Below are 12,961 nucleotides of genomic sequence, written 5' to 3'. Positions count from 1 at the left end.
AATTATGGTATCATTTCACTGCACTTCATTTTAGTGTATTCATTCCTTCAAAACTATTTTTAAAAACCACACTGTCCACAGAAAAAAAAACCAGTTTATTCTTGGTGACAGAGGGGAGCCCAGGCTGTCAGCTGGTCCTACAACAGTGGGAAAGCAGAGCAACCCCAAGGCACAACATTTTCTGTGCCAAGGCAAAAGGCCTGAAACCCTGAGCTGCAAGCTTGGCCCTTAGAAAAAGGCCTTTACTTACAAAGAATTAAAATTTCACACAGAGTTACACAGTGAGCTAAACAGGCATGCACAAAAGCATTAAGAATAATTTTATGGTAGATAAATACATAGTAATTATTCCACTGAATGAAATCTCAGTGTCCTTTATTCTAAATACTACAGACACAAAAACTTTGTCGGTCAGTTACACATACTGGGAGAGAGAAGGGGTGGAGAAGTTCTGAAAATCATCAGAAAAGGCATTTGAGAAAAAACATATCTTACTTGTTTAGGGTCATCAGTGAGAAGCCTAAATTTCCTGGGGTTTTTGCTCCTGGCAAACTTACAGCCATTGAAATACATACTCCATGAACAGCCAAATGAGAATGATGCTCCACAAGTTTCTGGGTCAAGTCCTTGACACGCACAAGAACGACTAGAAAAGGAAATAAAGACAGAGCAGGTCAGCTGGCAACACAGCTCTTGGCTCTGGGCTTTTTTTAGGTCAGTGCTATTTTGCTATTTCTTTAATAATACAGAGCATAACAAAGGAATTTGTGAAATTCATGGCTTAACCAAGTATTTTCATTAAGAAAATACTCCTGTGTAGAGGGCTGACTTTTCTCCATGAAGACAGTCTCAACTTCCCCAAGACCAAATTTGGGACAGAAATATAAACAATTACAGCTATATAGTAACATCCATACATTCATTTTGACTTCTCCAGGTGGATAACAACTTCAACCAAGAAAATAGCCCTGCTACTTAACATTACCCTAAATCCAATAGCTCTTGTGTTATGTGCAGCAAAATCATTAACTCCAAATTGATTTTGACTTTCTGAGTAGACCCTTTAAGAACACAACCATTAGATTCAGGTTCCCATACAGCTCTCAGAGTCTGTTAAATGTGGGCTACACAGCAATCAGCACACAGACAGCACTGCAGTTGCAAGATATTCTCTAATCAATTTAAATTCCTCTCAGAGGCACAGAGGAAGATCCTAGTTTGAGTGTTCAATCTCACATCTACTTTACAAAGTCACAACCCCCCTTCTTGGCAGCTCTGTTAGCACTGCTGTGAGCACAGGGCACACTGCTGGTGTTTGGGCAGAGCCAGGAGCAGCTCATGGCCACTGCTTGCCTTGGGCATGGCACACACAGCTCCCATCAGAGCCTTGGGCATGGCACACACAGCTCCCATCAGAGCCTTGGGCATGGCACACACAGCTCCCAACAGAGCCTTGGGCATGGTACCCACTGAGAGCCTTGGGCATGGCACACACAGCTCCCATGGGAGCCTTGGGCATGGCACACACAGCTCCCATCAGAGCCTTGGGCATGGCACACACAGCTCCCATGGGAGCCTTGGGCATGGCACACACAGCTCCTAGGAGAGCCTTGGGCATGGCACACACAGCTCCCAGGAGAGCCTTGGGCATGGCACACACAGCTCCCATGGGAGCCTTGGCCATGGCACACACAGCGCCCAGGAGAGCCTTGGGCATGGCACACACAGCTCCCATGGGAGCCTTGGGCATGGCACACACAGCGCCCATCAGAGCCTTGAGCATGGCACCCACAGCTCCCACTGAGAGCCTTGGGCATGGCACACACAGCGCCCAGGAGAGCCTTGGGCATGGCACACACAGCTCCCATGGGAGCCTTGGGCATGGCACACACAGCGCCCATCAGAGCCTTGAGCATGGCACCCACAGCTCCCACTGAGAGCCTTGGGCATGGCACACACAGCTCCCATCAGAGCCTTGGGCATGGCACACACAGCTCCCAACAGAGCCTTGGGCATGGCACACACAGCTCCCATGGGAGCCTTGGGCATGGCACACACAGCTCCCAGGAGAGCCTTGGGCATGGCACCCACAGCTCCCACTGAGAGCCTTGGGCATGGCACCCACTGAGAGCCCTTTCTCCAGGAAAGGACAGGTCCAAGGTGTGATCCCGCAGTGACAGCAGTGCTCTGGGGCTGCAGGTGTCCCTGGTGAGCTCCCAGCAGTGCTCTGGGGCTGCAGGTGTCCCAGCCTAGCTCCCAGCAGTGCTCTGGGGCTGCAGGTGTCCCAGCCTAGCTCCAAGCAGTGCTCTGGGGCTGCAGGTGTCCCTGGTGAGCTCCCAGCAGCGCTCTGGGGCTGCAGGTGTCCCTGGTGAGCTCCCAGCAGTGCTCTGGAGCTGCAGGTGTCCCAGCCTAGCTCCCAGCAGTGCTCTGGGGCTGCAGGTGTCCCAGCCTAGCTCCCAGCAGTGCTCTGGGGCTGCAGTTGTCCCAGCCTAGCTCCCAGCAGCGCTCTGGGGCTGCAGGTGTCCCTGGTGAGCTCCTGTCCCTCAGGAGCACAGCAGCACTCACTCTTCGTTGAGGGCGCAGCGGCGGCTGGTGGGGCAGCCGTACTTGCGCAGGCTCTGCCTCAGCTCCTCGTAGAGCGTGTCTGCCAGCAGGTGTGGGATGCCCTCCCAGGCCAGGATCAGGATCACGATCACGGCCGTCTGGCAGTGGTGCCCCGCGCGCTGACGCACCAGGCACAGCAGCTTCTCCTCGTCGCTGCTTCTGCGGATCACCTGCAAGAATGGTTTGGGTTACTCTAAGCATGGGCACTGCCTCAGGAGCTGCTCTCCTCCGGGACAAGTCAGGCCTGGAAAAGCAAGAAGGAAAAAGGAAAAGGAAAAAGAAAAAGAGAGAGAAAAAGAGAAAAAAAGATAAAGAGAAAAAAAGATAAAGAGAGAAAGAGAGAGAAAGAGAGAAAGAGAGAGAAAAAAGTAAAAGAGAAAAAAGTAGAAATGCTGCCCAGAGAGTGTCCATTACTAGCAGGACTGGGACAGCATCACAGACCATCTCTGGTGTACAACGTGATTTTGTGCTGCTTTTTTCCCTGCAGTAGAAATAGCAGTACATTTTACAGGAGTAATATTTTAGGTGTTGTACACAAACAATAAAGAAGATGAATTGCAAGGAAAATAACCCCTAGAAGGTCAACAGATCCCCTGAGAAGCCAACATTACCTTAAAAATACGACAGAAAACAGTGCCAAACACTCCAGAAGGCAGGTATGTGAAAACACACTGCCAAAGCACACACAGACATGTGCTAGGGCAGCTACCACTGTTACAGATCAGTATCTAAGATGGTTCCCACCTTGCAAAGAAAAATTAGAAGAATATTATGAAACAGACTGTGCTCTTAAGAGTGCTGAAGCTTTTGCTAACCTGTATGATACACAGAACAGCCTTATTCCTCACACCCAGACTAACCAGGATGGAACAGTATAGTACATCACTGAATAAAAACAGGAAAAAATTATAGTCCTATTCCCACATATTTAAGTTTTTGCCACAATCTGAAACAGAGCTGTATTTAAGACCACCAAAACCACATTAAAGCTAGGTAATACTAGAACATAATCTTTGAAAACAGGTTTATTTATTTATCCAATGTGTTTCAGCCAGCACAGCCTGCACAAAGCCTCCAGGTGTCAACTCTCCAGTGTGAAGCTTCCAGGCCCACAGGCTTGGCCCTCTCCGAGGCAGCAGAGGCTCCACCCTCCTCAGCCCTGTCACACACAGGCTGGGGCCCCGTGTGGCTCTCTCTGTGCCCCCCAAGCCCTGCACTGCAGCCCCCTGTGCCAGCTGTGCTGCAATGCACCTGCTCCAGGCATGCAGCTGCTCAGCCAGGCCCTCACCCAGCACCCCTCCACCAGCTAACAGACAGCACTGGACCAGAAAAGCAGAAGGCAACAGTTCACTTGCTCTTTCAATACCTCCAAATAGCTGAGCATTCAGGCAGATTCTCTATTGGACTGATGTAAAATCTGCTTTGCTGCCAGATGTGCAGCTGTCATTCATATGTGACCTCTTAGCCTGATCACCTCTGAATATCTAAGTCATTTGGACTCATCAAAGCACACTTGTAGTTCATCTGTAAATGAAAAGGTTTGCAACCAATGGGCAGCAGGAGAGAGATCTGTGCAGGCTGAGCAGGAAGAAGCAAGCTTAAAGTTTGTGTCAAGAGATAAAGCATGGCCCTTCTAAAGTTAATCATACACTCTCACAAGCAGCCTTAGGATTAATGAGAATATGAGTAAATGCCTCTGATAGACCATTCCTCAAAAGGAGTCTTGGTTGTGACTCCCCAGCAGTTCAGTATGTTTTATAAAGAAAGAAGAATAATCCAAGTCATTCACATTTGGGTGAAGTTTGCAGAAATCTGTTATGGCTGATTCACAATGCAGGTTACTCATGTCAATGTGGGTTTTACCTTGCTGAGGCTGCACAGTTCCTTCAAGCCAGAAAAACTTCGTTTTATTACTCAGTGTGAAATATTGCTTTTACTTTTCTTTTTTAAATTTAAAAAAAATTAAAAGAATTTTTATAGGAAGAAATCTATCATATATAAATAAATATAAATATATAAAAATATATATAAGAAATTTCTAGGCTGTAACTTCAACAGCACAGTGTGGTACTGTACACCATCAGGTTGCCCTTTTTAAGTTCTCTTATACCTTTAAACTAGAAAGAGTGTCCAGGAAAAATAACAAGTGAACACAAAGAAAATTTACAGTTTCCTTTAAACCAAGACCACACTTTTCTGGAGTTCAATGTAGCTGGAATTTGCTTCATTATGTATGGAGGGGCTTGACAGCTGGCCTGCAAGCAAAGCTGAATTAATAGAAGAAATAATTGATGATTTTTGAGTGTATCTACAGCAAGGAAGAAGACAAGGCCATCAGCATTAGAAACAGATTAGAAAAGATACATGGAAATGTTTGTAAGCTACCTGCATAAGTAGATGTGCATATGTGCCTTATTAAATTTCTGTAAAACTTTTGCCAATTATATTGATGCTAATTGCTTTGCACCAATGAACATAATAAGTTATTGTGATGTAGTTAATGACTGAAGATCACAGTTTGTGAAGAGTATATAAGCTGGAGAACACACAGAATAAAAACTTTTTTCTTCTTAGACCCTAATCCCATGTGTGTATGTCACGTCCAACCTAACAATACAATTGTGTACATAGCAGAGAATCCAGTATTTCTTACTGGACCCCAAAACATTTCAGAGTCCCTCACCTTTGAGGCTGCAAAGGGATTTAAGAGTGGTGTGGATTTCAGTTTGAGGGTCAGGTTCCACCATGTGCTCCCCCAGCTCCACAGGCAGCACTCGTGTCCCTGAGATCAGGCACTGCTCCCACCTGGCACAGGCACAGAGAGCCCACCCTGCCCAGGGCCAGGGCCAGGGCAGCCAGAGCTGGAGCCAAGCTGCTTTCCTTGGGAACTGAGGATTCCCTCCATGTCCTACCCCAACATCCTCACAGAAGCACTGAACTGAGTCTCTCTTGTGGAATAGTAATAAATCTGCAGCCATGCCACCCTCAATATACAGAAAAGCAGTTTTGAGCAGGACAACTGAACTCTGGAGTGTTTCCTCAGGCTGGGAACAATGCAGAAATCAGCTGGCAAACCTTGTGTCCAAAGGTTTTTGGTATTACTCATGATTTCTGTGATGTAGTTAGCAACAGTGATAAAGTAAATAACTTAATACTTCAGTTTGTTTAATTTTGGTCCCTAATGAATTTAAAAGGCATGAGAAAGTAATCATTTGTTAAGTGGGGGAACTTAAAAGCTAGGTTTTTAGAATGGGAAAATAAAAACCTTTCTCCTGCAATTGCTTTTCCACACAAGCTAACCATGACTGACTGTGTGACTCACACTGAAAAAATAACATAATCAACAAAACAGACTTGTAACAAGTTTGTGAAGCATTATGTAACACTGAAATGCAACAAGCAATAGCAACAGCCTCAAGTTGACCCAGGGAAGGTTTAGATTGGATATTATGAACAATTTCTTCACAGAAGGGACTGTCAGGCCTTGGCACAGGCTGCCCAGGGCAGTGGGGGAGTCCCCATCCCCAGAGGAATTTTAAAGACATGCAGATGTGGTGTTTAGGGATGTGGTTTAGTGAGGGCTTGGCAGTGCTGGGTTAATGATGGCTCTCAGTGATCCTAGAGGGCTTTTCCAGCCTAAAGAATTCTGTGATGCCATGGTCAGCTCCTTGGAAGCTTGCAGGGCCAGAGCACCCCTGAGCTCACTTCAGGAAGCACTCAATGTCATCAGTGCCAAGCATCCACCAAGACTCCCACATTAACAATGAATAATCTGCTTCAGCTGCAACACACAATGTCAGGAAAGAACAAAACCTACCAAACTTCTCCACAAAGCTCAACTGATCCCCACTGGCCCTGCTCTGCACTCAGTAACAGAGCATGAAGTGACAAGGCCACCCACTCCCTCACCTGTGTGTGAACACACCCATGGCTGGGACAAAAGGAGACACTGCCATGGGACACAGCCCCTGCACAGAGCTTCCCTGGAACACTCACACCTGGACCCCCAGAGCCATCAGTACCATCCCTGCAGTTGCTCATTTGGGCAGGATGCTCAGTTATTTTGAGCATTTTTAACCCCAGGTTTGTCCATCCCTCTGGTGCTGTAGTTGTGCACCCCCCCCACCATGCACTGCAGCTATCCAGGTGTCCTTGTGGGTGTCCAAAGGAAGGCAGCAACTCAAGTAATTCAATTTATCAGCTAGCCCAGAGAGTCTCAAACAGAATCTGAGAATATGAGCAAGCCTTCAAGGTGAGCCACAGCTAACTGAGACACAAACACAATCAACAGCTCTTAGGGCAAAACCCCACAGCTACATCTTTTTCTACAGCCACAAAGGTCTAGGCTTACCCACTTTTCTTACCAGAAAGCATGAGCCAAAAACTACAGCATATTTACTGAAGAGGTGCCTTATCCAGCAGAATTTGTTCCAGCAATTTAGAAACAAGTTCTGGGATAAACAAGAGAAGTTCAGATTTTTCACACCTTTGCATAAGAGGATAGTCAAGAGACAGAAAGGGATTCTAAAATTGCAGAGTACAAGAACGAGGTCAGAGCAGCAGATTGTCCAGCCTTATCCTGACCCTGAGCCTGGCTAACAGCAGTGCCCATGGATGAGCAGCAAAAAAGGCACTGGGATGTGCAGATGGTTCTCAGTGAGGGCAGGCACCCTCCAGCCACCCACCCAACAGCTCAGGGGATGTGTTCTCTCCCAGCTTTTTAAGGATTTGCCTTTTCTGCATTTCTGCACTCATTTTTAAATCCATGCAGCAATTTACCACCCACTAAATTACCAGGAAAGCTTAAATGCAGATTATGTGCAAGAAAAACCCATTGCCTTTTCCTCCTGCATAGCTCACTCCTTGCCCTCTAGCTTTGATCCAGGATGAGCCTGGCTAAGACCCTGCTGTGCAGCTCTCCATGTCCCTGGGGATTTGGGAGAGCCCTGCTTTCCTCTCCCCTTGCCACCTGCCAGGCTGCCCAGCCTGCACCTGCCTGTCCCAGTCCTGCTGGGCTCTCTGGACATGGGGGACCAGACCTGGCCAGCCTGAGGGACAACACACTTTCCCCAGAGGCAGAAATACCATCCATGACTTCTCTGCTCCTCCCCAGTAGTTCTCAGCTGTTTGTTCTGCTGTTTCCATCACAGCTGATGTCTAATGAATCGTTATCTTGAGCATGAGCAGTGCTCCATCACTGTGTATATGAAACCACAACACTGGTTTTTGGTGGGACTTTATTGAGTTTTAGCTATTATTTTAATGGCCATTTGTTCTGATGGCCATTGCAAGTCCTTCCTGCTCTTCATGATGCCTGTCCCTCCTCTTCATTATCCTAAACAACTTTTTATCATCAGCGGTTTGGCTCCTGTCTCCCACTTTTTTCAAACAATTTCTAAATGGTTTGCAATGAACAGCATCAGTAAAGTTACACTATCAATAAAAGCTGCTTCAGCTGTCCAAATGCTCGAGTTCTACTTCCTTGGCAGGAGCTCTAGAACAAGGAATAAGAACGCTGTGAATAAAAATGTCCTGAGACATAAGCCAGTCTATCTAAATTAGCACGTACACCACTTGTGAGAGTAGCTAAGAGTCAGCCAGCTCAGTGCACCAGATGCTGAATTACCACATGGATGAGAAATTACTTTCCAATTACCACCACCAGAAGAGCTGTGTTAACTTTAACATGACAGAAACCAGACACCACTAGCAAAGAGTCCAACATTTTAACTGTGTTAAATACACTCCTGTAAATTACTGGAGAAACTCCCCCAAAACAACAGAACCAAGAAAAAAGTCCTTTTTAGGTATTTTTCATCTCCATGTGGTTCCACTGCAGTATTCCCTCCAGCCCATTCTGAATTTCTTCAGTAAAATAAACTATGTCTGCTTTGCAGGGTATAAGCAATAGATTTGAAAGTGAGAACATACTTTGATGTTCCCTGTCATTTCCTGAAATAGGAAACTCATTTACAACACTGTGCCTTCAAGTCTTCTAACCTGCAGATTTTGCCTCTGTACAGAGTCAGTGTGTGGAGATGCCTCAACACAGGCCAAGACCCTACTAATTCCTTAATAATGAATAATACAATTCCTTCCAGCAGTGCAGGGTGCTGTCCAAACCTGCTGCTGCTCTGACAGACAGCAGGACAAATGCCCAGCTTGTCACAGAAGTGAGTCTGCCCTCCTTTTCCCTAATTGCCCCTTAAACACACACTAAATCACATTTAAACTCTTTTCTTACTGGAAAATGTCACAGCCTTTTATTCTCAGCATGTCTAAGAGATATTAAAATGGAAATAAGCTCCACTTTGCTGAATCTTCTCTCCTCAGTGCTAGCAGACGACATCAAAGAGTTGGCTCTGAACAGCTGCTGTCAATCCAATCCTGTGGAGCTCCTTAGTCATTTCTGCACCAGTAGCACTGAGGTGCAGTATCTGCAACACTTTTGCAGCTGCTCCTGGCACTGGTGCTGCAGTGGTTACAGATGAGCAGATTGCAGCACACACAGGGGAAGTGATTTTTCTGCAACAAGAATCAATTCATGCCACCAGCACTGCAGAAGTGAGGACAAAACCCTCATCTCCGTTCCCAGGGCCCTTCCCCTCCTCAATCTTCCCCTTCTGCCACATTGCAGCCATGGAGAGCCGCACCTGGTTTGGTAGGGATGTTTGTTCAGAGGTCACATTGCTTTAAATAAAGCAGTGATAATATTAAAATTCTTGCTCCTTAATAATACTTAACCTTGTTTACCTTAACATAGCTTTTCTCCTTTATTTTTACTTTATTACTTCTACTTGAAGAACAACTTTACTTCAGATGATGTTACAAACATTTCTGTCCAAAATAAACTCCTCTAGTTCTGTATTTAGCCAACAGTGAAAATAGTGCCTGCACAGCAACACACACTATCATAATGTGGTACAACACTATGGCAAGAAAGTGATGCTCTAATAAAACACCATGAAAAAAGTGAAAAAAACCCCACCAACCACCCTCTCTCTGCTAAAAATAATTTCCTTTAAGACTTCTCCTATGGAGTACATCACTTAATCCTAAAGACAGTTCAATAAATGAAATAAAAGCACAAAGTACAGCAGGCTGTTTAAGGCAGAATGGAACTGCACATCCCACTTACACCTGTGTCTAGGAGACAGTCAGGCCAGCAGAATTCACCTTCAAGTCTTTTGCAAATCTATTGTAACAACTCCCCAGTCATGTTCCAATTACATGAGAGCTTCACCATCCCCTGCCAAGCAGGGCTGCACCAGAACTCCTGAGCCCTGAAGTGCCAGGCAGGAACAGAAATAACCATCACAGAGCCATTCTCCTTCAATGGATTACTAATACTAATTAATAACTGACTGTACTGTAATAATAATAACAATATTGTTAATACTAACAGTAACAGAGAGTCAAAGCAGGAGTAACTTCTCCATTTCCTCACTTTCTCAGTTCCCACTTTCTCAACTCAAACCAAACTAGCAAACTGAAAAAAAAATCAGCTCTGCATCTATAGAACAGTTTATTGTTATTGAGTGTCACTCAGCACTTCACAAAATGCAGTTTCTGGCATTTGGTTACAAATTCCTACCGGTTCAGTGATCTAGAAAATCTTGATTATAACAGTGGGCTATCTAAGCATTACTTAAAAAACATCACTTTTAGTGGCTGATATCAGGTTTGCATTTGTACAGGACTGTAATAAGGATTTTTATGTTTTTATTCCACCCCTATTTTTTTTTATACAGCCTACTAATAAACAGCCAACATAAAAAAATTTAGGATCTGTCAAGCTATAAACAAAAAACTCAAAAAAGGCAAACAGTCCACGAAAGAAAGAGCCTAAGAAACAACTTCCAAAAGGTATAAAAGCACCATAACACTCTATTTTCAAAGAAATTAGGGCTACCACCAGTGTAACAGAATCTAAAAGGCCAACAGATCATCCAACTGTTAATATAAACCCAAAAACCAAAACCAACCAACCAGCCAAACAAACAAACAAAAAAAAACCAGGAAAAAAAAAGGCATTCAGAGAAGATAAGGCTCAGATGTTCACAAACAAGGAGTTTGGAAAGATTCCTATGTCAGAAAAGCTTCACAGGGGACACACAAGAATTTTTTCCTGAAGTTAAAGCCCTGACAGAAGTGGTTAGAGGACAAGCATAAAAAAACCCCACAAAACCCAAACCCCCATTCCCTGCCCCCAAAAAGCAGGAGTTTGCCAAGTTCAGATGATGCCCACAAAAGAAACTCAAGGATGAAACAAGTGCAGCATTAAATGTGATCTGCAGTTTTGATTTTTAACACCTTATTACCAGAAGATTCCCAAGAGGACTCAGCTCTGGAAAAAGCCCTGGAAGAAACCCCTGAAGCCATGATCACATCAGCCTGGGCTGTCTGTGGGGGCAAGGCAGGCATCACTCAGGAATGCTGATGCACAGGGCCAGCTCCAACTTCCCAAATCAGCATTTCTGTGGCTCTGGTTTTGGACAGAGATGGGCTCTGAGCTGGGCATTACCATGCAGGAATGAGACGCTGGCAGAAGGATGGAAAGCACTATGGAAATGCCAAATCACTGCTCTGCAGCAGTGAAAAAGCAAAAACAACTGCAGGGAATGACTGGGAGTGGAGCACTGGCTGAAATCATTACTGCCTGCACTGTAACTTCCAGCATAAGGGAACAGGAAGGAAAGGGAGAAGAAGATGACATTTATGTAAGGCAACTGAAGACAAAAACACTGCCTCCAGCTCAGGGAAGCAAAAGCTGGGAATTACTGCAAACCAAGTGAGTCTTCTGGGAGGCATCTGCCCTGCTCTTCCACCTTGGTGCTACTGATCAGCCACAGAGACACAACATTGGCAAAAAGAACCTCAGCCTGGCCTGGAGGGCTTTTGTCATTTATTCTCCCTCTTTTTTTTTTTTTTTCCCCCAGAGCTGGAGCCTTAAAAATTGTATTGCAACTCCAAATGAAGGCACAAGATAGACAGCAATGATACCTTAGGTGATCCAAGTCAACATCCACTGAAATCAGGAGAAGGAACCCACAGGAAATGGATTTAATCCCAAATCTCAGCCCCCTGTGAGGTCATCACTGATGGGTCTTTGGCTTCAGTGCTGCAGGATGATGCCTACAGTGAGCTGCTCATGAACCACTCACTGATTCATCAACCCTTTCCCATAAACTGAGGTAACTGTGAATTTACCCTACCCAGAGCAGGAGAAAACCAAACCCCAGCACATGTGTTAGCAGCTGAAGCTCTTGAGGAAACAGTGGGACAGTGAGTGCAGGCACCACTGGCTGTTCTGGGGATGCCCAGCAACACAAAACCTGTCCTTACACAAACAGGCTGCTCAGGGTGACAGGCAGTCACTGCAGACCTTCAGAGCTTCCTTTTCTCTAAAATACAACACAGCAGCATGATGAGCTGGACAAAGCACAAGAAATCCTAACAGAAAAGAAGGAAGCATCCACCTACCCCAGCAAGTGTCCCAGGATGGGAAGTTATTTTATTTTCTGACACACACCTGTCACCTACACAGATATCCACACATTAGAAATCTGTGGCAAAACTCTATTCATTCTGTTTTGACAAACCAATGAGACAACACAATTTGGGGTTTTTCCTTCTCCCCATCAAAGGTCAAGCAATGTTGCTGCTGCCTCATGCAGTGAAAACAATCAGAAGCTCATCCCCAGTCCATGTGTCAGCCTGACACCTACACACTGAACAGGCACAAGGTTTCCAACCCTGGGCAAAAGTTACTGAAAATGTTTAACTAATAGGAGCATTTTGTTCATATGCAGAAGGGAAAAGTATCACCCTAAAATATAATACATTAAAAATGTATGCTATTTTGTAAAAATAGAATGTATTGTAAAATAGAATGTATTGTAAAATATACAATACAAAATGTATTGTAAAAATAAAATGTATTTGTAAAAATACATCTCTTTTGTATAAAAGAGATGCTTGGTATTAAAAGAGTGAAAGAAGTAATTCTGCAAATTTATGGCAACCTGAAATCTAAGAAAAGAGTCTGTCCCAGAAGGTGTTTAATACACCAGGGTGTCACTTAAGAGAAAATAACTTAGGAGAAAATCAATATTGTGGAATAGAGTCATTAACAGAAGAATGTATGGACACAGGTATTTCAGAAAGCCTCCTTTAATTTTAAAATATTTCTAATAAACCAAAAAGATAAAATAACCTAGTGGAAATAGGGAAAATTAATTGGGAGAAATAGTTTAATGTGATCAACAGGTAAGTTCCATTCTTTTATCCTGTTTGCTTCAGCAGAGCTCCATCCCAGTGCTCTCAGCAGAGTCCCTGGGGACCCCTAAGGGCAAGA

General features: G+C 44.7%; 1 protein-coding gene across 1 annotated transcript in view; it reads right to left on the bottom strand.

Moving 5' to 3' along the window:
• The window catches only part of TET1 (tet methylcytosine dioxygenase 1), a 68,548-nt gene that overhangs the window by 25,642 nt on the left and 29,945 nt on the right, over positions 1-12,961 (bottom strand). The window contains exons 6-7 of the mRNA XM_036385567.1: positions 2,566-2,774; positions 496-646 (exon numbers count right to left, since the gene is read on the bottom strand). Coding sequence (XP_036241460.1) covers positions 496-646; positions 2,566-2,774 — 360 coding nt within the window. The remainder of the gene's footprint in view (positions 1-495; positions 647-2,565; positions 2,775-12,961) is intronic.

The sequence above is a fragment of the Molothrus ater genome, chromosome 8 (assembly GCF_012460135.2).
Source record: "Molothrus ater isolate BHLD 08-10-18 breed brown headed cowbird chromosome 8, BPBGC_Mater_1.1, whole genome shotgun sequence".
Taxonomy (NCBI): Eukaryota; Metazoa; Chordata; class Aves; order Passeriformes; family Icteridae; genus Molothrus; species Molothrus ater.
This window is presented reverse-complemented; position numbering and strand designations above follow the sequence as displayed.